General features: G+C 38.0%; 2 protein-coding genes across 5 annotated transcripts in view; one reads left to right on the top strand and one right to left on the bottom strand.

Moving 5' to 3' along the window:
- LOC128645279 (sterol 26-hydroxylase, mitochondrial) overlaps positions 1 to 8,596 on the top strand; it is a 199,369-nt gene extending 190,773 nt beyond the window's left edge. For all 3 annotated transcript variants that reach the window (XM_053698138.1, XM_053698140.1, XM_053698137.1), the window contains exons 8-9: positions 7,067 to 7,267; positions 8,045 to 8,596. In XM_053698138.1, coding sequence (XP_053554113.1) covers positions 7,067 to 7,267; positions 8,045 to 8,161 — 318 coding nt within the window. In that variant the 3' untranslated portion in view covers positions 8,162 to 8,596. The remainder of the gene's footprint in view (positions 1 to 7,066; positions 7,268 to 8,044) is intronic.
- Positions 8,597 to 8,757: 161 nt separating this feature from the next.
- Positions 8,758 to 27,311, bottom strand: part of LOC128645280 (mitochondrial chaperone BCS1) — a 42,294-nt gene continuing 23,740 nt past the window's right edge. For both annotated transcript variants that reach the window (XM_053698142.1, XM_053698141.1), the window contains 3 exons: positions 22,950 to 23,119; positions 19,438 to 19,555; positions 8,758 to 11,474 (listed from right to left, as the gene is read on the bottom strand). In XM_053698142.1, coding sequence (XP_053554117.1) covers positions 11,222 to 11,474; positions 19,438 to 19,555; positions 22,950 to 23,119 — 541 coding nt within the window. In that variant the 3' untranslated portion in view covers positions 8,758 to 11,221. The remainder of the gene's footprint in view (positions 11,475 to 19,437; positions 19,556 to 22,949; positions 23,120 to 27,311) is intronic.

The raw sequence follows: 27,311 nt of genomic DNA, 5'->3' as shown, positions 1-27,311 counted from the left end.
CCACATCCGCTTTATCAATATATATGCTCCGCTGGCTATGATTCTGGCCCCTGCTGATGTGTATAGGGCTTATCCCCTGAACATTAGTGCTCTGTTATAGGGTCATTACTAGCCGTTGTTATTATTAATCTGTGGTCAGATGAGGCCTACATGCATGCCATGTCTGTATGTGCACACTTTATGTGAGAAGTGGCGGTGTTCGGTCTTCTCCTCTTTCCTCCTAGGCCAATATGGGAATAATAAGCTTGCGGTTTGTGACTTCAGCCAAAGCCCAACATCTCCTGCTTGCCTTGGAGATTTTATTGCTGGAATTAAAGCTTCTAGCCCTCTTGGTACTCCAGAGCTCACTCGGGTGCAGCCATCTCTCTTGAGTGCTGGCTCCGCCCCCTGATTTTTGTTTTTTATTCAAATGTAACCCTTTTTGCCATTTTTATTAATGTTTAAGTTTTTAACCCTTTCCTGCAGTTTGTGATCACCGCCCTTTAGATTATTTTTTGAGTGGTGTGTAGGATTTAATTTGTTTGGTGGAAGTGGGAATTGGGGGATGAAAGGGGAATTGGGGGAAGGTTGAGGGATTTATTAATAGGTGGGAGTTAAAACAAAATAACCCTTTCAGTTACATCTGGTGGCAGTATTTTTTACGGTGATCAGTACTGTTTTATTTTTTTAGGTGGTTTTAGGGTTTATGTTGTTGAAAGTGGAAGTGGGAATTGGTGGGTGGGTTGAAGGAGGTAGTGTTAGTTAGAAGTAAAAAAAAAATTCCTCTTTTGCATCATGGCATCATACTATTCCGCAGAAGAGGCTTATGCTATTCTCGCACAGGATTCAGAGAGTGACACCTTTGCTTTATCTTATAGTGACACTTTAACAGCATCAGATATAGAGCCCCTAAGTGAGACTTCTAGTGATGGTGCTCCCATCCTACCACCATTAAAAAGGAGGCATCCAACAATTTTGGATGAAAATTGTGTACCCTAAAATTTAACTGCCCATGAAATACCTCAATTTACAGCAACTCCTTTCAGTTTGTGAGCCAATAGATTATTTTAACCTGTTTCTCACTGACAACATGTTTGAGAATATAGCTACTCAAACAAATTTATATGCCAGCCAAAATCTTTTGGCTAATCCAAACTCTCACCACATTAAAAAAAACACTTGGCACCCCATTGACCTAACCGAAATTAAAATGTTTTGGGCACTGACCTTGGTAAAGATTATAGTGAAATACGTTCCTATTGGCACCAGCATCCCCTCCTGGCTACCCCTCTTTTTTCAAGGATTATGAAGAGGGATAGATATGAACAGCTAGGGGGGGCCCAGTGCCCCCCCTAGAAATGACCCTTTGCATTACAGGCTATACAACATACAAACCCTAATTAAACATCTGTTTGAAAAGTTTTCTGAAAATTACATCCCTGACAAGAACATCTGTGTAGATGAATTTCTGATGAAATTTAAGGGAAGATTGCTTTTTAAGCAATATATCCCATCTAAGCTTTTATGCTATGGAATTAAATGTTATAAATTGTGCAAATGCACTACAGGTTAAACCTGAGCATTTCAGATTTATAAAAGGAAAGATAGCTATATTGATCCATCTGGTTACCCAGATTCTATTGGCATAAAGGGCAAGATTGTGTAGGATCTCCTCCTATCCTTGCAGAATAAAGGCTACCATATTTTACTGGACAACTACTATACCAGCATAGATTTATTTAAAAAAATATTTTATTTTAAAACCCTAGCCTGTGCTACATACAGTGTGCAAAAATTGCTTAGCTGATATACAGCAAAAACAGTAGAGGCACAATATGATGAAGTGCTGGCCCTTCAGTACATGGATAAAAAGATGTGCACTGCACTTGCTGTCCACAATGTATGATGAAAGTACAATGTCAGTGCCTGTCAGGGGAAAGGATGCACAAATCCAAAAAACAATGTGCATTGTTCAGTACAGCAAATAAATGGGAAAAGTAGATTTAGCTGATCGTTGTATACAGCCATATCTGGTTCAGCGCAAGACAAAAGCCTAGTAAAAAAAATCAACAGATATGTTTACCCTTAATTATACTCATAAAAAATAAATTACTCCTGATTTTTTTCCTTTGGAAAAACAAACCCATCTCCTGGCCAGGATGAATAGGGATTTTTAAAATGAATGTCCTTCCCAGGCTCCTTTATCTGTTCCAGACCAAAGGCTAATTTAGAATTTGATATAGCTGGGGATAAAACCTAGAGTAAGCAGACAAACATTGTATTTACCGCGTGACAGGGGTCACCTAAGCCTTCCTAATCTTGCCCTCTATAGACAAGCAATAATACTACAATGCTTAGTTGATTTGAGTCACAACTCAGTCTAAAAAGACTGGGCTATTGAAATGTTGGATCACTGGTATGGCTGCCAGCTAGATCCAGACCAAACATAATATTGGGATGCCCATTGTTACAGCATTGTACAAAGAATGGGACAAACTGATATCCATTAGCTCCTACATTTTTTCCCCAATCCTGGAAAACCCAGATCTGCCCTTCTTCTATAAGAAGATGGGCCTGAATAGTAGCTACCACCTGAAACAAGGTATTGTGTATACTATTTTGGAGCGGGACAAAATTGTGTCACATGAATATTTGCCAGATTGTCTTGTTGAAATCTCTTCTTCCTAGTATAAATACTAACAACTACAACACTATGTAACTACACATCTTATACACTTCTATAGAGACACTATTGCATTTGAAAAACTGTATGTTTAATGGCTAGAAAGGTTTCCATGTATTTCCTCAATCAAATGAAACAGCAAATGTTGGCGGAGCTGTGGGTGTGAGGGTTTGGTCCTGCATATCTGGTGGCAATGTCCAAAGATTAAAAAGTTTTGGTCCGATGTACTAGGGGTTACGGACGGGATTCTAGAGGTTAGTGTTCCAAAAGACCCTTATATACTGCTACTTCACAATCTCCCCAAATGTAGCCACCAATCAGCAAGTGCTACCCGGCATACTGAACCAAAAATGGGCCGGCTCCTAAGCTTACATGCCTGCTTTTTCAATTAAAGATTTCAATAGAACAAAGAAAATGTGATAATTTGTGTAAGCATTTATTTATGAGAAGTACAGTTGATCAATAGAATGTACTTCTAGTAAAGATGGTAATAAGTACAACTGTAATATATATTTAGAAACACGTTGGTTTTATTTTTTGTTATAGCATTTACCACCTTTGCTGGAAGTACATTCTACATTGACATGTGTGCACATGTGTTTATATAAAATAAAGAATAATTTGTCAATGTATGTATATTTGTTTAATTTATGAATAATATTTAATGTGATAGTATACCTGTAAATGTGTTTGTGTTAAATAAAAATAAAACTGTGCAGCGTTAATCTTTTTTTTTTTTTTTTTTTTTTAAATATAGATTTATTGGCCAATAATAAAAATATTTAACTTTATCTAAATATTGGTTGGTGTTGTAGGGGTTATTAATGTAATAATTAGTAATAAAATATGATTAATAAATATACATTAGAATTTAACCCTTTAAAACAAATTCTTAAGTCCTTTTCGGTAGATGGTGCTATAAAAACAGAAGTGTTTGTGCAATTAAAGGACTCGATTATAATAAAATATAACAAGTTTCATAAAACATTAATAATATACAGACAAATTACAAATAATTCAAATTATATTTATCTCAATCCATTTATCAGTTACACTATATTTCACAAACACAATATGATTATTCTTATTACCAAGTCATGATTACCAAGTAATTATAAACCAAATACAACAATTAAAAAGTTTTATAACAATGTGAACCCCCTCAGTCTCAACAGATAAACAAGTTTACTCTATGATATTAGACTAGTTCAATAAAACAGATATTTGAATTATTATCAGAATAGCCACATGTAAAATACTTCACACACCATTATGCTGAAATTTTAAATCACACCTCGTTGGCCACTATAATGATTTAAGAACCTGTCCAGTATACATATACCAATGTACCTTCTTAACCTCCTAGATCAGATTGGATTAAAAAAACCCCATTAATTATAAATCCACTAATGGATTAAAAAAAAAGAGTTTGGTCAGTTAACTATCTTGATACAAATAATTATATTCCAGACATTGTATAAAATTATCAATAATAAGAATTCCTACCCTAAGTATAAATAATGTATGCCCAAATTCAAATAAACTTTTAATTCCTTCTGCAGCTGGAATTTAGCATTTGTAATGTTTTGTAATACCAGTATGGAAATTCTCTCAAAAGTCTAATACTTATTTTAGAAGAAATTTTAAATATAACAATTACACAAATAATAATATGCAATTGCTTTATACTTTACCCAATAGTAAAGTTGTAGTAGGGAAAAAGGTCTCTGTTTAAGTAGGACGTTCAATGGGTATAGGGATGCAGTATTCTCCACAAATAATTTGTCAGCTGGGTGGCATTAAGTAGCTGGATGGGGGTAAATATGTTCTAATATTATATCATTTTAGCTATCTAAAGCACAAATTATTTGCATAATTTAACAAATGTATTTAATGATAATTTGATAACATTTTTAATACTTGCTAATAATTTTAATTAATATATATATATTAATATATATATATATATATATATATATATATATATATTTATTTATTTAATACTGGCTGAATTTTTTTTAGATATACCCAATTATATACATAAACCATCTCTGTTATAAATACTCTCTTCAGATTATGAGTGTACCCAGTATGTGTAGTGTTTTATAAGACACTGATAGAAAATGGTAATCATAACTGCAATATTGATAGTGTCATTATTACAAGGGTTTATCCTACTTTGTAATTCCAAAGTCTCAAATCTAAAAAAGGAACGTGTCTCTTATTCTAGCCAGACAATGATCAGTCAGATAAGCACATGAGTGTGAATACTTTGAAGTACTCTTCCTAGCCAGCTAAGGGCAAGTTTCCATTAAGTTGGTAAAGTTTGGAAACTGGTGGTAACATAAAAATTCTCCATAGACTTTAATAGAGATAAATATTTTTATTACCAGTTTCCAAACTTTACCACCTAAATGGAAGCAAGTCCTTAGTCTCCATTTATATCCCAAGGGTGTACAATGGCCAACCAGAAACGTGTGCTTTTGTTTAATAAAATACAATAGGTGTGAAAACTATGAAGGTCTTCCTAGCTATCCCATTGATTTTTGAAAAAAACAGATATACCCTTTGTGGGAGCAGATAATGTTATATTCTCTATGAAATGTGGGATACAATTTTAGCAAATGGAGTTTTTACTGTTGCAATGTTCAATGATTTGTGTCCAGATGTGATCTTTTCTTCATAAATCATATATTATATATATATAACCCACAAATGTTCTAATAGTTTTGCATAGGATTTTAATTAAATGATGATTTGCACATATTTTAATACATTAAAGGGATACTAAACCCAATTTTTTTCTTTCATAATTTAGATAGAGCATGCTATTTTAAGCAACTTTTTAATTTACTCCTATCAATTTTTCTTTGTTCTCTTGCTATCTTTATTTAAAAAGCAGGAATTTAAAGTTTAGGAGCCAGCCCATTTTAGGTTCAGCACCTTGGATAGTGCTGGCTTATTGGTGGCTACATTTAGCAAACCAATAAGCAAGCGTAACCCAGGTTCTGAACCAAAAATGGGCCGTCTCTTAAGCTTTACATTCCTGCTTTTTAACTAAAGATACCAAGAGAATGAAGAAAAATTGATAATAGGAGTAAATTAGAAAATTGCTTAAAATTGCACGCTCTATCTGAATCATTAAAGAAAAAATTTGGGTTTAGTGTCCTTTTAATAAATGTAAACAAAATTCTAAACTTATTTCACATTATCTTACTGTATTTTGGTTAGTTCTCTTGGTATACTTTGCTAGACAGTAAACATAAGTGAGCTCAGACGCATGTGTATCATCATCTGGCAGCAGTGTTGCAACAATGTTTATAGTAATGTTCTACATAGTTACAAACACTGCTGCCATAGAATGATACAGACACTCAGCAGCAGCAGAGTTTGCAACTATGTAGAACATTACTATAAACTACTTTCATCAGCTGCCGAGTGCAGAAGAAAGCAGAAGCTTGCAGCATTTGTCTCTTTTTTGGACTCAGATTTCTTCTAGTAAAAGTGCAACACACTAAAATATGTGCAAATCCAGATCTTAGTGGGTTGTACTTTCACAAGAAAAAATCCAGCTCTGAAAAGAGCCAAATGCTGCCAGCGGCTGCCCGAATGCAAATCCCTATGATAAACATTGTTTAAAACTCTGCTGCCAGATGGCTAAGGATACATGCACGCTCCTGAGCTTACCTAGAATTACTCTTTAACAAATGATACCAAGGGAACTAGGCAAAACAGATAAGAGAAGTAAATTGGAAAGTTGATAAAAATGCAATGCTCTATCTGAATTATTATAGTTTGAAGGGACATGAAACCCCAACTTTTTCTTTCATGATTCAGATAGAGAAAACTATTTTTAAAAAAAGTTTTCTATTTACTCTTATCAAATTTGCTTTGTTATTCTTTGTTGAAGAGATATCTAGTTACATAGCGTGCACACATCTGGAGAAATACGCGACACATAACAGTGCTGCCATCTAGTGCGCTTGCTAATGTAGAACATTTTTGCAAAACTGCGGCCATATAGTGCCGCAGACACGTGCACACTCCTGAACTTCCCCTGCTAATCAACAAAGGATAACAAGAAAACAAAGAACATTTTATAATAGAAGTAAATTGGAAAGTTGTTTAAAATTGCATGTTCTGTCTGAATCATGAAAGACAAATTGCGTTACACATAAAATGTTTTTGATGTATTCGCCTTACATATTGAGGTGCTTGATAATGTTAAATGGCCTTTAAGACCTATAGAAAGTACTGCTGACTTCCTACTAAAATCCTTCTGAACAATATTACAAAACACTTTCCAACCTCTTTACTGTTTAACAACATTCTAATAACTATTTGTAACAATTGTGACCTACATAACCAGGCATGAAGATAACAAATGTCCCATCTTTATTTCAGACTGCATTTATTCTTTGTCACTATGTGATGTCACGAGATGAGAACAGCTTCTCAGAGCCAGATAGGTTCTTGCCTCAGCGTTGGCTGCGGGATACAGGAATGAAGCATCACCCATTTAGCTCCATCCCTTTTGGATTTGGGGTTCGATCCTGTGTGGGTCGTCGGATTGCTGAGCTGGAAATGCACCTGGCACTTTCTCAGGTAAAATAAGTGCATTATTATTATTTATTATTTCTTGTAAAGATGAGCTAATACCATTATTTCTCAACATAGACATCTACTTTCTGAGCTTTGACACGGAACAATATTCAAAGTTTGAAATTTCCCATATATATTGAATGCAGTTTTGGGCAATATTGATCAATCTCAAAGCTCCTTAAAGGGACATAAAAACACAAAAAAAAAGTTAGTGTTATATTATTGCATTGTTGCTTGCATATAACTGTGTGTTTAATCCCTGTAAACGCATAGGCCCAGTTTCCATCGCTGTTGTAAACTGCTGGTAACAATAAGTATCTCCATTAAAGTCTATGGAAATGTTTTATGATTCCACCAGTTTACACTTTAACAGCAGTGGAAATTAGACCATTATTCAATTCCAGAGCAGCAACGGACTATTGGGAGCTAGCTAAACACATCTTGTGAGCCAATGGCAAGAGACGTGTGTAGCCAGCAATCACTAGCTAGATCCCAATAGTGCATTGCAGCTCCTAAGCCTATGTAGGTATGATTTTCAACAAATGCTACCACAATAACTAAATACATTTAATAATAGAAGTATTTTGAAAACTTTTAAAATTGCATTTTCTATCTGAACAATGCATGTTTAATTTTCACTTTCATGTCCCTTAAAATTACAAAGGTATCTAGGTATCAAAATTATTGTGAGCCAATCGGTTTCTTATGATGTATGATTTTCATCAACCATGCACATTTGTGCAATAATGTTTTCACCTGTCTTCTTATTTAATCCTGCAGATGATAAAGCTGTTCCATGTGATTCCTGACCCCAACCTGGGAGAAGTAATAGCTAAAAACAGAGTGATCCTAGTAGCAAATCGTCCAGTCAACTTGCAGTTTATAGACCGGCAGTGATCAGCTGACCGAATCCTTATCATAGCTGTAGTTCTAATTAGTGGGCGGAACTGGCACTAAACAGATCTCTGGCTAGGAGTGGGGATATTCCAGAGAGAGCTTGAAGGCTGGATCTAGCGGATTCATATCATGCTTGTAAAAAAATAAAAAAAGTCTTCTTATAATTTTTGTAGACAACAAATAGGAATTTGCTCCAGATAACTACTTGCCCATAGTGATGACCCTCAAATAAATATTCAGCTACAAATGCCACGGGTTTAAGGACACTGATCTTTACACAGAAGGGTAACAGTCAGATTTACATATTCTATGGTGGGGTTTCTTCCTTGTAAAGAAGTAAAGTAATATTGAAAGCCGTTTGATTAGATTAATATAATAAGCGCTTTCTTTTGTAGCTTGCTAATATGGATTAATAAAGTAACTTTTACTGTATAACGACGATCTAGGTTTTTTTTGGTGGTACACTTCATATATTCCAATGTCTTTAAAACCAAAAATTCTTACTGCCTTCTGACATCTTCATGTACTGTGATCCATTTCTGCTTCTTGTGAAATACTCTAAAGTATAGTGTGATAAAATACAAAGTAATGCTTGATCAGGATATTGGCTATCTGAAAGTACTCTTTATTACATAGATGAGTGTCACTTAAGATGCATAAGTGATACACAAAGTACATACAATCCTGTGCCATACACCTTTGGGTTGTGACCAATTTTACATGAAGCAATATTATTGGTATCCCTGCTCAAACACAAGCGAAATGATGCTCCTGGTAGTGTTTACAGACATTCTATTTATGCATACAGTGCATAATACTAGTAGAAACATTGTTGGAATATACTTGCTTTTCTGAACAAAAATTGCTTAAATTAAAAGTTATTAGTGCTAGAGTAAAATATGTTAACTGTAGGGCTCATGCATCTACCTTTGTGTCATCACACGAGTGACGTCACATGAAGCACTAGATGCTTGTGCAGGAGGCAAAAATATATGCACACACCCTAGAGCCATATCTGTAGCACTATGTATATCTGAAACACCCAGCTGTGCATTTTAAATTCAACCTTTGTTTCTTTACAGAATCCTGTTGTACCAAGTTTATATTGTTTTGTCTTCATTGTAAATTGCTTTCATTTGGTAGTCTACAATATATTAAGGCCCCTTTGGGAAAAACAATAAATTTTAATAAGATACAGAATAATTTTTATAAGTTCCTTACGTTTTCACAAGTCTGGTTTGCACTGAAATTTACTTTATACCTTCTGCGTTTTTATTTTAACTCAAGGATGAGATCTTAAAAGGGACATAAAACCCATTTTTTTCTTTCATGATTCAGCATATGATTTAAAATATGTAATTTATTTCTATTATCTAATTTATTTTGTACTCTTGGTATCCTTTGTTAAAAAAAAGGATACGTAGGCTCAGGGGCTGCAGATTGGTGGTTGCACATGTATGCCTCATGTTATAGGCTCCCAGTAGTGCACTGCTGCTTCTTCAACAAAGGATACCAGCAGAATTAAGCAAAGTAGATAAGTACAAAGAAAAGTTAAGATAAAAACACAGCGCAGCTCAATGTAAAGTAGATACAATTTATTAGAGCACAAAAACAAATGCACTTACTAGATAATAGTAATAAAAAGGCTCAAACACAGGAACCACTGTTCCTATACGGTCTCACTCGACTTCAATAGACAAGTGGCTCTCACAACACCGCCCCTCTGTCCACAGTCTGAGCGTTCAAAGCAATCCATTGTTGCGTAAGTACCACACTGCATGATATTGGGGTACAGCTTAACTCACAAATCCCGTGTGTCCTTATGCCGACTGTCAAGACAAACGGATCGTCTGGTAAGTGCATTTGTTTTTGTGCTCTAATACATTGGATCTAATATACTTTGAATCGAGGTGCGCTTTGTGTTTTTATCTTTTAATTTCTTCTCTTTGGACAAGTGCTTCTTACATTACTGAGTGAATCAGAGAGCTGAACCTGGATTCTTTCACGGAATATCCATTAAGGATTGTGACATTCCAAACTGAACCAACAAGTGATGATTATTCCTGGAATCTTATGTGAGACATCTATAGGGGAGCGTTACACATCACATAGGGATTACACTAATTGTGATTACGACTTTATTTATAGATACTTTTTTAAATTTTCATTATTCTTAGATTTATCAATTAATTTATTCTTATAGATTTGCTTAGCAGCATCACCCCAGCTCAGCTGTTATTGTTAGTGCTAGGCATGAGCGCAGCTCTGTGTTTTTGTGTACCGTTTGATTCTTTTAAAGGAAAGTTGTTTAAAATGGTATTCTCTATCTGAATCATGGGGGGGGGAGGGTTTTATGTCCCTTTAATTTATTGCAAAACATGCAGTACATGTGACAGTAACACCTTGATGTCTATTATTTCCTAATCCTTTGTAGACATTACAACACCTGCTGCTACAATTCTAGCAAATAATACAGTTCTATAACACCTGCTATCCATTAAATCATTTTTATTCAAAGGAACAAAGCTTTCTGGTTTAAAATGAAAAATTAGCATCACAGAATTTCTTTTGATACTAAAAATTTAGTATGTAATAAACTGCAAATAAAAAGCAGAAGTACTTCTAAAAACACATTAATTGTATTAAAAGAAAGTTTGGATTCTGCAGGACATCAAGGAGTACAAAGCAGTGTAAATATTATACTGGAAACACAGCACCATATTTAAGTTTGTTCCTTTATTCCGAGCTGTACTAATATTTTTTAATCATTTCAATTTAACAATTTGCAGCTGACTAAAACTTTGGGTAGAAAAACAGATTGTAGTGACCTTAACACCGTGCCTTTCATTTACGCAGCATGAACTTTTTTTACCTTTTAAAAATAACCTCAGTATGAGGCAATAACGTTTTTGTCCAAAGTACAACTTTATCTGAATAAGATTATTTGACAAAGCTCATCATCATGTCCCTTTATTTTGGACGGCCTCCCGATTGTGAAAGGACCCTTGTGCTGTAGGTAGAGGTGGCAGCACAGACGTACAGTTTTGTTTCTTTTGGGAGTTAGACACTCACAGAGCTGATATTATGAATGGCCCCCTCAGGGTCTGTTTTATGCATCATGAAGTGTCCCTGCACCTGTGCAGCACTGAGTTTATCAGAGAAAGCTCGGGCTGCATCTGCAAATTCCTCTGCTGCTGCCAGTGGTTGTTCAGGATAGAAGCGCAAGAACATCTGCGCTAACTGCCACCGACTACAGTGTCCCACATACTGCTTCAAATCCACACGGCCTGGACGAACTAAAGCTGGGTCTAACCTGCAACAAAAGATAGTGTCAGCACAGAAATACTATCTAACAGGTGACGATGAGTACATCATCAGATCTGTATCAATGAGCTTTAAAATTCTCACTATAATCACAAACCAATATTTTTAGTTTAAATAGGTTACATGTAAAAGTTTGCTATTAAAAGACAAAGAAAAGATAGGCATCACAAATAAGTGCATTTTAAACTCATTTTAAAGCATATTTTTTGCAGAATACAAAAAAACATTTCTAAAAAATAGTCATGGCAGCCTTCGTCATATCTCTTAAAGGGACATTAAACACCTTAAGATATAAATTTAATTGTTTTATTACATGTATTAAAACAACTTTGCAATATTCTTTCATTATAATTTTTTTCTCCTTTCCTGTAATTTGATTCTGAATATTGTGGGCTTTTCCAATTCATGTTAAACATGACACAGTTAAAGGGCCACTGTAAGTAAATATTTTCTATGCCTGTTACAAACTAAATACCCCAAATACGCTTTTTATCAATAGCATTTCATTAACATATCTCTACCGTATATCAGAAATCTTGTCTGCAAATTTAATTGTTTTCCAAAACCACTCCGTGGGTATCCTTTGCTCTGTACCAATCCGTTTACAATACCTAGGTTTCAAAATGGCGCTTTAAACACAAAGTTATTGGTTGAAGTATTTAGAACATGCAGTGCTGAAAATAGTGGGCAGGATAACGTGACATCATCGGCGAATAAAAGATATAACTTTTAGAACGTTATGAAACTTCGTTTTGGAGAAAATATAGGTCAGTAGGTTTTAATTAATGTTTATTAACTTTAATATGTTAGTTGTTTAGCTTAAAAATTATAACAGAAAGTAATCCTTTAAGTACAGAAAAAGCTATATTCCACACTCTAGTAAGCCATTTATAACCATTCCAAATTGGCCTCAGCAGAATAGGTAACTTAAAGGGACAGTCGAGTCCCAAATAAATATTCATGATTCAGATATAAGGCATGTCATTTTCAACTTTCCAATTTACTTTTATCACCAATTTTGCTTTGTTCTGTTGGTATTCTTAGTTGAAAGCTAAACCTAGGTAGGCTCATATGCTAATTTCTTAGACCTTGAAGGCCACCGCCGCCGCTTATGTGAATGCATTTTTACAGTTTTTCACCACTAGAGGGTCATAAAGATAACATTGAGCTCATGCAAGTGAAGCTACCTAGGAGTAAGCACTGGTTGGCTAAAATGAAAGTGTTGAAAGAACTGAAATAAGGGGGCAGTTTGCAGAGGCTTAGATGCAAGGTAATCACAGAGGTTAAAAGTGTATTATAACTGTGTTGGTTATGCAAAACTGGGGAATGGTTAATAAAGGGATTATCTATTTTTTTTAAACCACAAAAATGCTGGTGTTGACTGTCCCTTTAAGTTACAATATGAAATATCTGGATGTCCTAGAAGACAAGAAAAAAGAGAGGCACCCTTGGTGCAGCAAGTCCTAAACAGCATATAACAACTTCCAGCAATAGTGATTGAATACTCACAAACGTGCACATGCAGTGCAATAGTGTGCGGACCGAAACTTCAGAGCCATTCAGCTGAGAGATATATATATAGTCCACAGACTACAACAGATAAAGACAATTCGGTAAGATGTGAGATCTGTGATGCAGGTAGGAGCAGACAAAGTGGTTAGCTGTAGTGGCTCTGGCTGATTGAAGAGGCGGCAACGGACACAAGCAGGAAGAAGATGCGGCTGAGAATGGAGTACAGCCGATACGCTCATTTCTGAGTAGAAGGTCAGTAGTTAGCAGAGGGAATGCTCACAATGAAGTCCGCTGCAAGTAACTGTCAGAGATTAGATGAGGCTCAAAGAGTTACAGGAAGTAAGTAACTCAGGAGGATGCAGGAGCGTAACCTGCTGAATTCTAAAATACCAAGCAAAGCATAGTGGTGAAATTAGGCTTTTATGAGAACTCATCATGCTGCCTCTTCACTCAGCCAGAGCCACTACAGCTAAACACTTTGTCCGCTCCTACCTGCATCACAGATCTCACATCTTACCGAATTGTCTTTATCCGTTGTAGTCTGTGGAATATATATATATATATATATATATATATATATATATATATATATATATATATATATATATATATATATATATATATATATATATATATAGCCATTGGGGAGTCAGCCGAACGGCTCTGAAGTTTCGGTCCGCACACTATTGCACTGCATGTGCACATTTGTGAGTATTCAATCACTATTGCTGGAAGTTGTTATATGCTGTTTAGGACTTGCTGCACCAAGGGCGCCTCTCTTTTTTCTTGTCTTCTAGGACATCCAGATATTTCGTACACACTTTGGAGACAGCTGCCTGTCACTCGGTTGACGTACCTTTTTGCTACTGGACATTATTAGTGAGAGTCCTCGGTATAGGACTTTCCACAAGTGTTGAAAGAGTATCTATCACAGAATCTGAAAACCCACGCTTCAATAGAATCAAGCGTTCAATCTCCAAGCCGTCAGCTGGAGGGAGACCAGATTTGGATGTTCGAATGGACCCTGAACAAGAAGGTCCTGTCTCAAAGGTAGCTTCAATGGTGGAGCCGATGACATATTCACCAGGTCTGCATACCAAGTCCTGCGTGGCTACGCAGGAGCTATCAAGATCACCGAGGCCCTCTCCTGATTGATCCTGGCTACCAGCCTGGGAATGAGAGGAAACGGTGGAAATACATAAGCTAGGTTGAAGGTCCAAGGTGCTACTAGTGCATCTATTAGAGTCGCTTTGGGATCCCTGGATCTGGACCCGTAGCAAGGAACCTTGAAGTTCTGACGAGACGCCATCAGATCCATGTCTGGAATGCCCCATAATTGAGTTATTTGGGCAAAGATCTCCAGATGGAGTTCCCACTCCCCCGGATGGAATGTCTGACGACTCAGAAAATCCGCCTCCCAGTTTTCCACACCTGGGATGTGGATCGCAGACAGGTGGCAGGAGTGATCCTCCGCCCATTGAATTATTTTGGTCACTTCTTTCATCGCCAGGGAACTCCTTGTTCCCCCCTGATGATTGATATACGCAACGGTCGTCATGTTGTCTGATTGGAACCTTATGAATCTGGCCTTTGCTAGCTGAGGCCAAGCCCTGAGAGCATTGAATATCGCTCTCAGTTCCAGAATGTTTATCGGGAGAAGAGACTCTTCCCGAGACCATAGACCCTGAGCTTTCAGGGATTCCCACACCGCGCCCCAGCCCACTAGACTGGCGTCGGTCGTGACAATGACCCACTCTGGTCTGCGGAAGCTCATTCCCTGGGACAGATGGTCCAGGGTCAGCCACCAACGGAGTGAATCTCTGGTCTTCTGATCTACTTGAATCATTGGAGACAAGTCTGTATAGTCCCCATTCCACTGTTTGAGCATGCACAGTTGTAATGGTCTTAGATGAATTCGTGCAAAAGGAACTATGTCCATTGCTGCAACCATCAACCCTACTACTTCCATGCACTGCGCTATGGAAGGACGAGGAACAGAATGAAGCACTTGACAAGAGCTTAGAAGTTTTGATTTTCTGACCTCTGTCAGAAAAATCCTCATTTCTAAGGAATCTATTATTGTTCCCAAGAAGGGAACTCTTGTTGACGGAGACAGAGAACTTTTTTCTATGTTCACCTTCCATCCGTGTGATCTGAGAAAGGCTAGAACGATGTCTGTATGAGCCTTTGCTTTTGACAGTAACGACGCTTGTATTAGAATGTCGTCCAAGTAAGGTACTACTGCAATGCCCCTCGGTCTTAGAACCGCTAGAAGGGACCCTAGCACCTTTGTGAAAATCCTTGGAGCAGTGGCTAACCCGAATGGGAGGGCCACAAACTGGTAATGCTTGTCCAGAAAAGCGAACCTTAGGAACTGATGATGTTCTTTGTGGATAGGAATATGTAGGTACGCATCCTTTAGATCCACGGTAGTCATAAATTGACTTTCCTGGATAGTGGGTAGAATCATTCGAATGGTTTCCATCTTGAACGATGGTACCCTGAGAAATTTGTTTAGGATCTTCAAATCCAAAATTGGTCTGAAAGTTCCCTCTTTTTTGGGAACTACGAACAGATTGGAATAAAATCCCATTCCTTGTTCCTTTATTGGAACTGGGTGTATCACTCCCATCTTTAACAGGTCTTCTACACAATGTAAGAATGCCTGTCTCTTTATTTGGTTTGAGGATAAGTGAGACATGTGGAACCTTCCCCTTGGGGGTAGTTCCTTGAATTCCAGGAGATAACCTTGAGAAACTATTTCTAGCGCCAAGGGATCCTGAACATCTCTTGCCCAAGCCTGAGCAAAGAGAGAGAGTCTGCCCCTCACTAGATCCGGTCCCGGATCGGGGGCTACTCCTTCATGCTGTTTTGTTAGCAGCGGCAGGCTTCTTGGCCTGCTTACCCTTGTTCCAGCCTTGCATCGGTTTCCAGGCTGGTTTGGGTTGTGAGGCATTACCCTCTTGCTTAGAGGATGCAGAATTAGAGGCCGGTCCGTTCCTGAAATTGCGAAAGGAACAAAAATTAGACTTATTTTTAGCCTTGAAAGACCTATCTTGTGGAAGGGCGTGCCCTTTCCCCCAGTGATGTCTGAAATAATCTCTTTCAATTCTGGTCCAAATAGAGTTTTACCTTTGATAGGGATGTTAAGCAATTTTGTCTTGGATGACACATCCGCTGACCAAGACTTTAGCCAAAGCGCTCTGCGCGCCACGATAGCAAACCCTGAATTTTTCGCCACTAATCTAGCTAATTGCAAAGCGGCATCTAAAATAAAAGAGTTAGCCAATTTAAGTGTGTGAACTCTGTCCATAACCTCCTCATATGGAGTCTCTCTACTGAGCGACTTTTCTAGTTCCTCGAACCAGAACCACGCTGCTGTAGTGACAGGAACAATGCACGAAATTGGTTGTAGAAGGTAACCTTGCTGTTCAAAAATCTTTTTAAGCAAACCTTCCAATTTTTTATCCATAGGATCTTTGAAAGCACAACTATCTTCGATAGGAATAGTAGTGCGTTTGTTTAGAGTAGAAACTGCCCCCTCGACCTTAGGGACTGTCTGCCATAAGTCCTTTCTGGGGTCGACCATAGGAAATAATTTCTTAAATATAGGGGGGGGGGGAACAAAAGGTATGCTGGGCTTTTCCCACTCCTTATTTACTATGTCCGCCACCCGCTTGGGTATAGGAAAAGCGTTGGGGTGCACCGGAACCTCTAGGAACTTGTCCATCTTGCATAATTTCTCTGGAATGACCAAGTTGTCACAATCATCCAGAGTAGATAACACCTCCTTAAGCAGTGCGCGGAGATGTTCTAATTTAAATTTAAATGTCACAACATCAGGTTCAGCTTGTTGAGAAATTTTTCCTGAATCTGAAATTTCTCCATCTGACAAAACCTCCCTCATGGCCCCTTCAGATTGGTGTGAGGGTATGACAGAACAATTATCATCAGCGCCCTCCTGCTCTTCAGTGTTTAAAATAGAGCAATCGCGCTTTCTCTGATAAGTAGGCATTTTGGATAAAATATTTGCTATGGAGTTATCCATTACAGCCGTTAATTGTTGCATGGTAATAAGCATTGGCGCACTAGATGTACTAGGGGCCTCCTGCGTGGGCAAAACTGGTGTAGACACAGTAGGAGATGATGTAGTATCATGTTTACTCCCCTCATCTGAGGAATCATCTTGGGCAATTTCATTATCTGTGGCAGTACTGTCCTTACTTTGTTTGGACGCTATGGCACAATTATCACATAAATTTAAATGGGGAGACACATTGGCTTTCATACATATAGAACATAGCTTATCTGAAGGTACAGACATGTTAAACAGGCTTAAACTTGTCAACAAAGCACAAAAAACGTTTTAAAACAAAACCGTTACTGTCTCTTTAAATTTTAAACAGAAAACACTTTATTGCTGAATATGTGAAAAAGTATGAAGGAATTGTTCAAAAATTACCAAAATTTCACGATAGTGTCTTAAAGCATTAATAGTATTGCACACCAAATTTCAGAGCTTTAACCCTTAAAATAACGGAACCGGAGCCGTTTATAAATTTAACCCCTATACAGTCCCAGCTATAGTCTTTGCTGAGACCCAACCAAGCCCAGAGGGGAATACGATACCAATTGACGCCTTCTAGAAGCTTTTCCAGCAATTTTTAGATCCTCACACATGCATCTGCATGCCCTGTTCTCAAAAAACAACTGCTCAGTAATGGCGCGAAAATGAGGCTCAGTCTACAACTAGGAAGGCCCCCTGACTGGAAAAGGTGTCTAACACAGTGCCTGCCGTTTAATAAACGTTCCCCAAGTTTATAAATGCAAATTGTCAGCATAAATATGAATAAAATGCCCAAATAAAGCAATCGATTTAGCCCATAAAAATGTCTACCAGTTTTTTAGCCCATAATAAGCCCTTTATTCTGTTTGTTTGACTAAGAAAATGGCTTACCGGTCCCCATGAGGGGAAATGACAGCCTTCCAGCATTACATCGTCTTGTTAGAAATATGGCTAGTCATACCTTAAGCAGAAAAGTCTGCTAACTGTTTCCCCCAACTGAAGTTACTTCATCTCAACAGTCCTATGTGGAAACAGCAATCGATTTTAGTTACTGTCTGCTAAAATCATCTTCCTCTCACAAACAGAAATCTTCATCCTTTTCTGTTTCAGAGTAAATAGTACATACCAGCACTATTTTAAAATAACAAACACTTGATAGAAGAATAAAAACTACATTTAAACACCAAAAAAACTCTTAACCATCTCCGTGGAGATGTTGCCTGTGCAACGGCAAAGAGAATGACTGGGGTGGGCGGAGCCTAGGAGGGACTATATGGCCAGCTTTGCTGGGACTCTTTGCCATTTCCTGTTGGGGAAGAGAATATCCCACAAGTAAGGATGACGCCGTGGACCGGACACACCAATGTTGGAGAAATGTCTATAAACGTGCACAATCCTAAGCTCCTATCATCCTTCCTAAGTTTAGATTTTCATTAAAGAAAATCTAATATAATTAAATTGGAATGTTATTTAAAATTGATTATATATATATATATATATATATATATATATATATATATAGTAATATATATAGTAATATACACATATAGTAATATACACACAGTTCTAAAATATTGGACCTTGCATAAACCCAATTGACATGGTCATCCATGAAATAAGCAAAGTGCTAGGTGTATGATAACTTTCTGTCTCACATTTAATACAGCCCACACTGGATGAAACATGGCCTAATAGTCTGGCGTTTATTATATCATGTGATATGCTTGCTCACTTCTGACGACACAGGATAGTATTTCAGATGCCACACTTACACATATGAGGCATGGTTTGAGCTTTATAAGATATCATATGCTCGCTTCCAACAGGTACTGTTTATCGTATTCGCTATTTGAGCTCTTACAGATTAATGTTAACATTAATCTTACTTGCATCAGTGATTTGGATTACTTATGTTCTATGTCGAACACTGTGTTGCAGTGAAATTTTGCTGGCCGGCAGAGTATCTGTATTATAGAGTTTTGAATACTTGTGTTGGATTTGGGACGTAGGATGTGTATGTGTATCTAATTTTTCACCTGATGCATCTGGAGTTGTGAGAATGTTTAATGTTTGTTGCAGTCCTAGGACAAACGTTGTTGGTATATTCATGAAAGGATTTTAAAGTTGTGAATGGGAGGTTAATAAAGAAAAAAACTATTTGGTGAATAGATTGAAATTTAAAGCTTTACATGGTGTTATTAATACATATAAAGAGAAAACAAAAAATTGACCAATATTATCATTCGACTATTTGGTTAAAAAGAAAAACATGGTTGATCATTTACGAATCTTATCATTTATCAATAAGTATGGACTTGAACAGCAACTGTTTTCTGCGCAATAAAATAATTTAAAGGCTACTTTTTAGTATTACCTGTCAATGTGATTGGTTGTCATGAACACTATTCGAGCCTCAGTGGAAGCAACACCATCCAATGCATTTAAAAGGCCACTGAACGTCAAACGCCCCATGCCTTGATATGCAGTGGGGTCTGAAAAGGTTGAAAAACTGTTACAGAATACCCTTTTACACCCAAAAACAGAAGAAAATAGCAGATAAAGCATTTTAAGAACTGAAATGAAAATACAATGATTATTCAAAGAAGATAGTAAGCTTTAACTAAATAAAATACTGATAACATCTCATAGTAAGAACATGTACAAATAAAAGACTGATTTGAAACACTAATTTATTTAATTCAATTGCAGTGTGGGATAAAACCACTACATATGAAAACTGAACGTTCTGAGATCTCCGTGTCAGCTAGGGTTGCCACCTCAGCCATGTTTTCCTGGACACTTATGAGTTACACATGCTGCAGGGTGTGCAGAGAGAAACAAGCATTGTGGTGCTGGACAGCATAAAAATAGTGACCCTGGACCGCACTATTCATGTTCCTCCCTGCACACCCTGCAACATGTGTAACTCATAAGTGTCCAGGAAAACAAGGCCGAGGTGGCAACCCTAGTGTTAGCCAATGCTAAAAAATATAATCTAACTTAGAAGAAAATCCAATTAGTTGTTTAACACTTAAAAGGGACAAGAAACCCACATTTTTCTTTTATGATTCAGATAGAGCATGCAATTTTAAATAACTTTCCAATGTATTTCTATTGTCTAATTTGTTTCATTTTCTTTGAATCTTTTTTTGAAATGTATACCTAGAGGTTGCTGATTGGTGGCTGCACATATATCCCTCTTCTCATTAGCTTTCAGCTAGCTCCTAGTAGTGCATTACTGTTCCACAACAAAGGCTATCAAGAGAATGAAGCAAAATAGACAATATGAAAAAATTGGAAAGTTGTATGTTCTATCTGAATCATGAAATACATTTTTTGGGTTTCATGTCCCTTTAAAAAGGGACATAAAACACTGACATTATATTACATAAAATATTCAATTATGTGTAGTAGAAATACTCTGCACTATACTTGCATTAATTATTTTACCCCCTTTTTTGTAATTTAATGCTGAAAATTGTGGGCATTTAAATCCCGAGTTATAAAGCAATGGTTGCTGCCATACTGACACGCAGGTTTCCCTTATCTATTATTGTCAGGACAGCTAGGAATAGCAAAAGTGTGCAAACCCTGTTATATAGATACATTAAGATTAGTTTAGTCCACACACAGTAGCCATTTGCACGTTTTAGCTAGCGCTAATTGTTCTAGTAGAATAGGTAAGGAAAACCTAGGTTTTTAACAGCACCCATTACTTTATAGCAACTAATTATAGAAATTAGAAACTTACACATTGAAAATACGTAGAAGCATTTTTTTTAAAGTTATCTTAGTTGTTTAAATATTTACCAAGTCAAAATTAAAACTTTCATGATTCAGATAAGAGCATGCAGTTTTAAACCACTTTCCAATTTACTTCCATTAACAAAATATGCACAGTCTTAATATTTACACTTTTTGAGTCACAAGTTCCTACTGAGCTTGTGCAAGAATTTACAGAATATACGTACATGCCTTTGTGATTGGCTGATGGCTGTCAAAAGATACACAGAGGGAGTAGAAATAGACTTAACTTTAAAATTTGATAGAAAAAAAAAAAAATCTACTACTTATTTGAAGTTCAGACTAAGTGCTATTGCAATGTCTTGTTATCATGCATTTGTTGATTATGCAAATCTACTGCATTTACTGGTTCTTTAATAAAGGGTATTTTATAATGTATCACATTTAAAAAAAAAAAAAAAAAAACCCTGTCATCAAGTGATTAATATCTAAATTTTCTAAACAGATATGCTGCGCACATATATACACATACACACACACATACACAGTATCTCACAAAAGTGAGTACACCCCTCACATTTTTGTAAATATTTTATTATGTTTTCATGTGACAACACTGAAGAAATGACACTTTGCTACAATGTAAAGTAGTGAGTGTACAACCTGTATAACAGTGTAAATTTGCTGTCCCCTCAAAATAACTCAACACACAGCCATTAATGTCTAAACCGTTGGCAACAAAAGTGAGTACACCCCTAAGTGGAAATGTCCAAATTGGGCACAAAGTGTCAATATTTTGTGTGGCCACCATTATTTTCCAGCACTGCCTTAACCATCTTGGACATGGAGTTCACCAGAGCTTCACAGGTTGCCACTGAAGTCCTCTTCCACTCCTCCATGACAACATCACAGAGCTGGTGGATGTTAGAGACCTTGTGTTCCCCCACCTTCCGTTTGAGGATGCCCCACAGATGCTCAATAGGGGTTAGGTCTGGAGACATGCTTGGCCAGTCCATCACCTTTACCCTGAGCTTCTTCAGCATGGCAGTGGTCGTCTTGGAGGTGTGTTTGGGGTCGTTATGTTGGAATACTGACCTGCGGCCCAGTCTCAGAAGGGAGGTGATCATGCTTTGCATCAGTATGTCACAGTACATGTTGGCATTCATGGTTCCCTCAATGAACTGTAGCTCCCCAGTGCCAGCAGCACTCATGCAGACCTAGACCATGAAACTTCCACCACCATGCTTGACTGTAGGCAAGACACACTTGTCTTTGTAGTCCTCACCTGGTTGCCGCCACACACGCTTGACACCATCTGAACCAAACAAGTTTATCTTGGTCTCACTGGACCACAGGACATGGTTCCAGTAATCCATGTCCTTAGTCTGCTTGTCTTCAGCAAACGGTTTGCGGGCTTTCTTGTGCATCATCTTTAGAAGAGGTTTCCTTCTGGGACGACAGCCATGCAGACCAATTTGATGCAGTGTGCGGCGTATGGTCTGAGCACTGACAGGCTGACCCCCCACCCCTTCAACCTCTGCAGCAATGCTAGCAGCACTAATACGTCTATTTCCCAAAGACAACCTCTGGATATGACGCTGAGCATGTGCACTCAACTTCTTTGGTCGACCATGGCGAAGTCTGTCCTGAGTGGAACCTGTCCTGTGAAACCGCTGTATGGTCTTGCCCACCATGCTGCAGCTCAGTTTCAGGGTTTTGGCAATCTTCTTATAGCCTAGGCCATCTTTATGTAGAGGAACAATTCTTTTTTTCAGATCCTCAGAGTTCTTTGCCATGAGGTGCCATGTTGAACTTCCAGTGACCAGTAGGAGAGTGTGTGAGAGCGATAACACCAAATTTAACACACCTGCTCCCCATTCACACCTGAGACCTTGTAACACTAACGAGTCACATGACACCAAGGAGGAAAAATGGCTAATTGAGTCCAATTTGGATATTTCCACTTAGGGGTGTACTCACTTTTGTTGCCAACAGTTTAAACATTAATGGCTGTGTGTTGAGTTATTTTGAGGGGACAGCAAATTTACACTGTTTATATATATATTTAAAAAAAAAAAAAAAAAAATAGGCCTGGGTGCAGTAATCTCTAGCTAATGTGCCGGCATGGTATACAATACATACTCTGCTTAGCTAGATCACGGCTGACGAATGCAGCATCTACATCTTCCAGGAGGATTATGCTCTGCTGCGGAGCCACACTCAGGAGGTGGTTGAGTCGATCATCAGAGAGGCTGCTATCACTGAGACTCATAAGGCATATGCTGTATTCCAGTTCTCCTGCAAGAGCTGTGCTATTTAAAGAAAAGAAAAAGAGAATATTTGAGGCTGCAAATTCATCAAGGTACATCCATCCAAACATTGGTCTGAGAAATCATAACTTGACGATACTATTAAACATGTATAAACAAAATAAGCATAACATTTGGAATTACTGAATTGTGAACCTAACAGTGCCTGAAGGCTGTTATGTTCTATTAACATTTCCAAAAATGCAATAATTTCTAGTTGAGCATGAAACATTTCAATGCATAAAACAAAAATACAGCTGAATATATATTTGACCCATCAACAACACCCTCACTTTAATAGATTTAAACAAGTGGAATTTAGCTTTTATTATATTAAGAATATCCTTAGGCTGTGATTGTAACAAGACCATGGGTAATATTTCAAGTCACTAATATAAATTGTAATTTCATTCCTTTTTTTAAAATAACTTTTTACACGCTATGTAGATGATAAGATTAAGGGAGTTGGGGGGGGCGGAGCTTGGCCGTTCAAGAACATGGCCGTGTAGAGAAACAGCTCCTAGGCCCACGCTACCTAATACCAGCAGCTATCACAGACCAAGGTCCCAAAAACCACATTAACACCCAGCAGAACGTCACCGAAGCTCCCGAGTACCAAAACGGACAGCCGAAATTGCAGTCACCGCAAGCGCAACGCACATCAGACTCAGAGTGAAGGCCTAGGCACTTGCAGTCCAGAGGTGAAAGAAGACACAAGTAAAAGAGCTAGGACTTGCACACAGACTGAACAACACATCAGCAGACTCACTGAAGGGTAAGCAGCTCTACTGCAATAATGGGCGCCTCACACCGCACGCAAAACACGAGCAGGGCCTACAAACAAACGGCTCAGGAGGATAAGGCAGGCGGAGCAATAAGCAGCGCATTCAAGCCGCAGGGCAATACCACAACGCACACAAACATCCATCCGGATCCTCACTGTAGTTAAGATATACGCAGCAAAAACGGACAATGCAGGTAATATAAGAAAATAAATAGAGGCCTAACTGCAACACGGCCTACACGCCTTGACACTGACCGAAGCACACAGTACATAGCTCCGCACAGTCAGAAGGCAGTGTATCCACAATAAACAGCTCCTGCAATATTAACCCTTCAGAAGCAAAGCAACAGCTCTCCTGCCTCAACAAACAGCAGACAGCATCTTAAAATAAAGCATACAACAGAAAGGGACTAAAAGAATAATAAACAAGAAAAATCGAGGAGCTAGCAAACAAATTTACCCTTTCTATATATACACACAAATATGCCTGGACGCAGATCTGCAAAACCAGATAACAATTCACAATCCAAAACGATGCAGCAATTTCTAAAACCAAAAAAAGGTTGCCCAACACCTGCAAACCCTGACCACGGGACTCAAGCCCCAATAGAAAGGCCACAAGACCCACCGCCTATGCTGCCCGAGACCACTAACATAACAAAAGAAGACCTAAAATCACTGTGCACTAAAGATGATCTCAAAGAAATAATATCTGAATTCAAAAACTGGTATGGTGACTTAAAGAGAGATTTGTCAAGTGTGACGCAATGAGTCACGAATTTAGAAGAAAATCACAATACAACCTACAAGGACATACAACACGTCACGTTTGGTATACGACCAGGAGGAAACCATATACAATTTACTGGAAAAAGTGGAAGATTTGGACAACAGGGGGAGGAGGAACAATCTCAGGGTGCGAGGAATTCCTGAATCTATACAACCAGGAGCCCTTGAAGGCTGCCTACAGGACTTATTTCGCACAATAAAAGGGAACAACAGCGCACCAGAAGTATCTATAGAGCGAGCGCATCGCGCCTTAAGATCCAAACCCACATCCAAAGCACCACCTTGTGACGTGATACTAAAGTTACTCCATTTTAAAGATAAGAAAGAAATCCTAAAACATTCAAGGCAAAAATAAGATTTAACCCACGCAGGGAACGGCATTCAGATTTTTACAGATCTCAGCCCCGCAACACTTCAGAAGCGATGGGAGCTAAGTCACATCACTTCTGCCTTAAGAGAAAACATCTCTGAAGAAGCGCATGAGACATGCGCGAAACATGTCAGTTAGTTTAAGCCGTCCTTGCTAAACTACCCTACTGATGAATAAAACTCTATTGCACTGGCTATCTATCCGGATTTGTCCTCTTTTTTTCCCTTTTGTTTAAGAGAAAACAACATACCCTACAGGTGGGGCTTTCCGGTAAGCATCATTGCGACTAGAGGAGACACCACTGCAATTTATAAAAATCAGGACGACTTCTCACATTTCTGCGAAACACTGCAGATCAGCATAAAGTCACGGGAGCAGCTGAAAGATAGCAACCCTGCACCGCAAATAACCAAAGACAGGATTCGACCCACATCGGGGAAGAATGCCAGACAAGAACCAGCAACACAATCCAATACAACAAACACTTCTGCCGAACAGGAAAGCTCACTTTGGGCACTTGGTAGCCCACAGGCACAGGAGCAAAGGGACACTAACAAATGAACTGGGAGAACAGGTCGTATAAATAACTAAAATGTTGATATTTCAAATGTTGGATTAGGTAGCGGGGATATTACCCTGCACACCGTTTATTTTTTCTGTAAGATTGTTAATACTGTATTATTATTGATCATACTGTTTATACTCACCACACAGCTTTTAGACCGTGTCTATTGTATTTTGAATTACCATTTGCAGTTCGTACCTCTCACCTGATTAGATAAGCTTGACAGGTACATAGATTACCCATAAACCAACACAAAGAAGGCAACAAACATCTAGCACATGAGAAAACAGTGAGCACCCCTAGATAACCAAACCACACAAAAACGAGAGACTCAAAACAATATCATTAAGGCTGAACACCAACAGACAAGATGCCAACACACACTCTTAAGTTGATATCTATCAATGCAAAGGGCCTCAAAAACCCAGAAAAGAGATCAATTGCATTCACCCAATTGTATAAAGAAGGAGGTGATATTCTATGCATACAAGAAACACACTTCAAGAGAGGCAAGGAACCTAGATTCATAAACCATAGATACAAAACTTTCTATTTGGCGTCTGGAAATGCTAAGAAAGGAGGGGTAGGCATTTTTGTCAAGAACTCTATCCCTTTTAAACCAACCTTCATACTGAGAAATCCTGACGGCTCTTACATACTGATCAGGGGTACTTTGTACAACTCGCAAGTGACGCTAGCTAACATTTACCTACCTAATCAGGGGCAACAAATGAAATTCAAACAAATAGCGCAATTACTACTAGAGCACACAATTGGCATACTATATCTAGCAGGGGACTTTAACCCCGCACGAGACACCTCCACTGGAAAAACAAGTACACCACAAAAGGTTATAAAAACCATAAATACACAACTCCATTCCTTAAATTATACGATATCTGGAGGACATTGAATCCAGACACACAGGATTACACCTTCTATTCCCACCCGCACCAGGTATACACCAGGATAGATTACCTGATAGCAGACCAGATAAGGCTATCATTGATAGAAAGCTCTAACATACTTCCCATTACATGGTCTGATCATGCACCAGTACAATGCATAATAGCATGGCCTGACATACCCACACGCCCCTTCACATGGAGACTGGACGAACATACCCTAGAATACCCCTTAGTAAAAATAGCAGTAGACTCAGTACTGGGACACTATTTTGAGGAAAATACTTCAGACAATATGCCCAACACCACAATTTGGGAGGCCCACAAATGTGTGGTCCGAGGAGAATTCATCAAATATAAGGCAAGAGAGATTAAAGAGCACCGCCAGTTTACAAACTCCTCGTTATCTCAAATTAGATACTGGGAAACAGAGTTTAAAAAAAAAAAAAAAAAAAAAATCACCTCCACTGCCACACTGCAAGCACTAACCAAGATCAAGACTGACTTAAACACCTCATCAAAGAATACCAACGAAAGGCCTCAATATTACAGCAAAAGTACTTTGACGTGAATGACAAAATAGGGCCCTCGCTAGCTAAAGCACTGAAACGGAAAAATCTGAACACTCACATATACACACTAACGGACGCAGCAGGGGATAAGCAGAATGACAGTAAGAAAATAGCAGAGACGTTCAGACTATATTATGAGAAACTATACAACATTAGAAATGACAGTTCACAGACAGACTTGGACAAATACTTAGAGGAAGTCAGATTGCA

This window comes from Bombina bombina, chromosome 1, assembly GCF_027579735.1.
Source record: "Bombina bombina isolate aBomBom1 chromosome 1, aBomBom1.pri, whole genome shotgun sequence".
Taxonomy (NCBI): Eukaryota; Metazoa; Chordata; class Amphibia; order Anura; family Bombinatoridae; genus Bombina; species Bombina bombina.
This window is presented reverse-complemented; position numbering and strand designations above follow the sequence as displayed.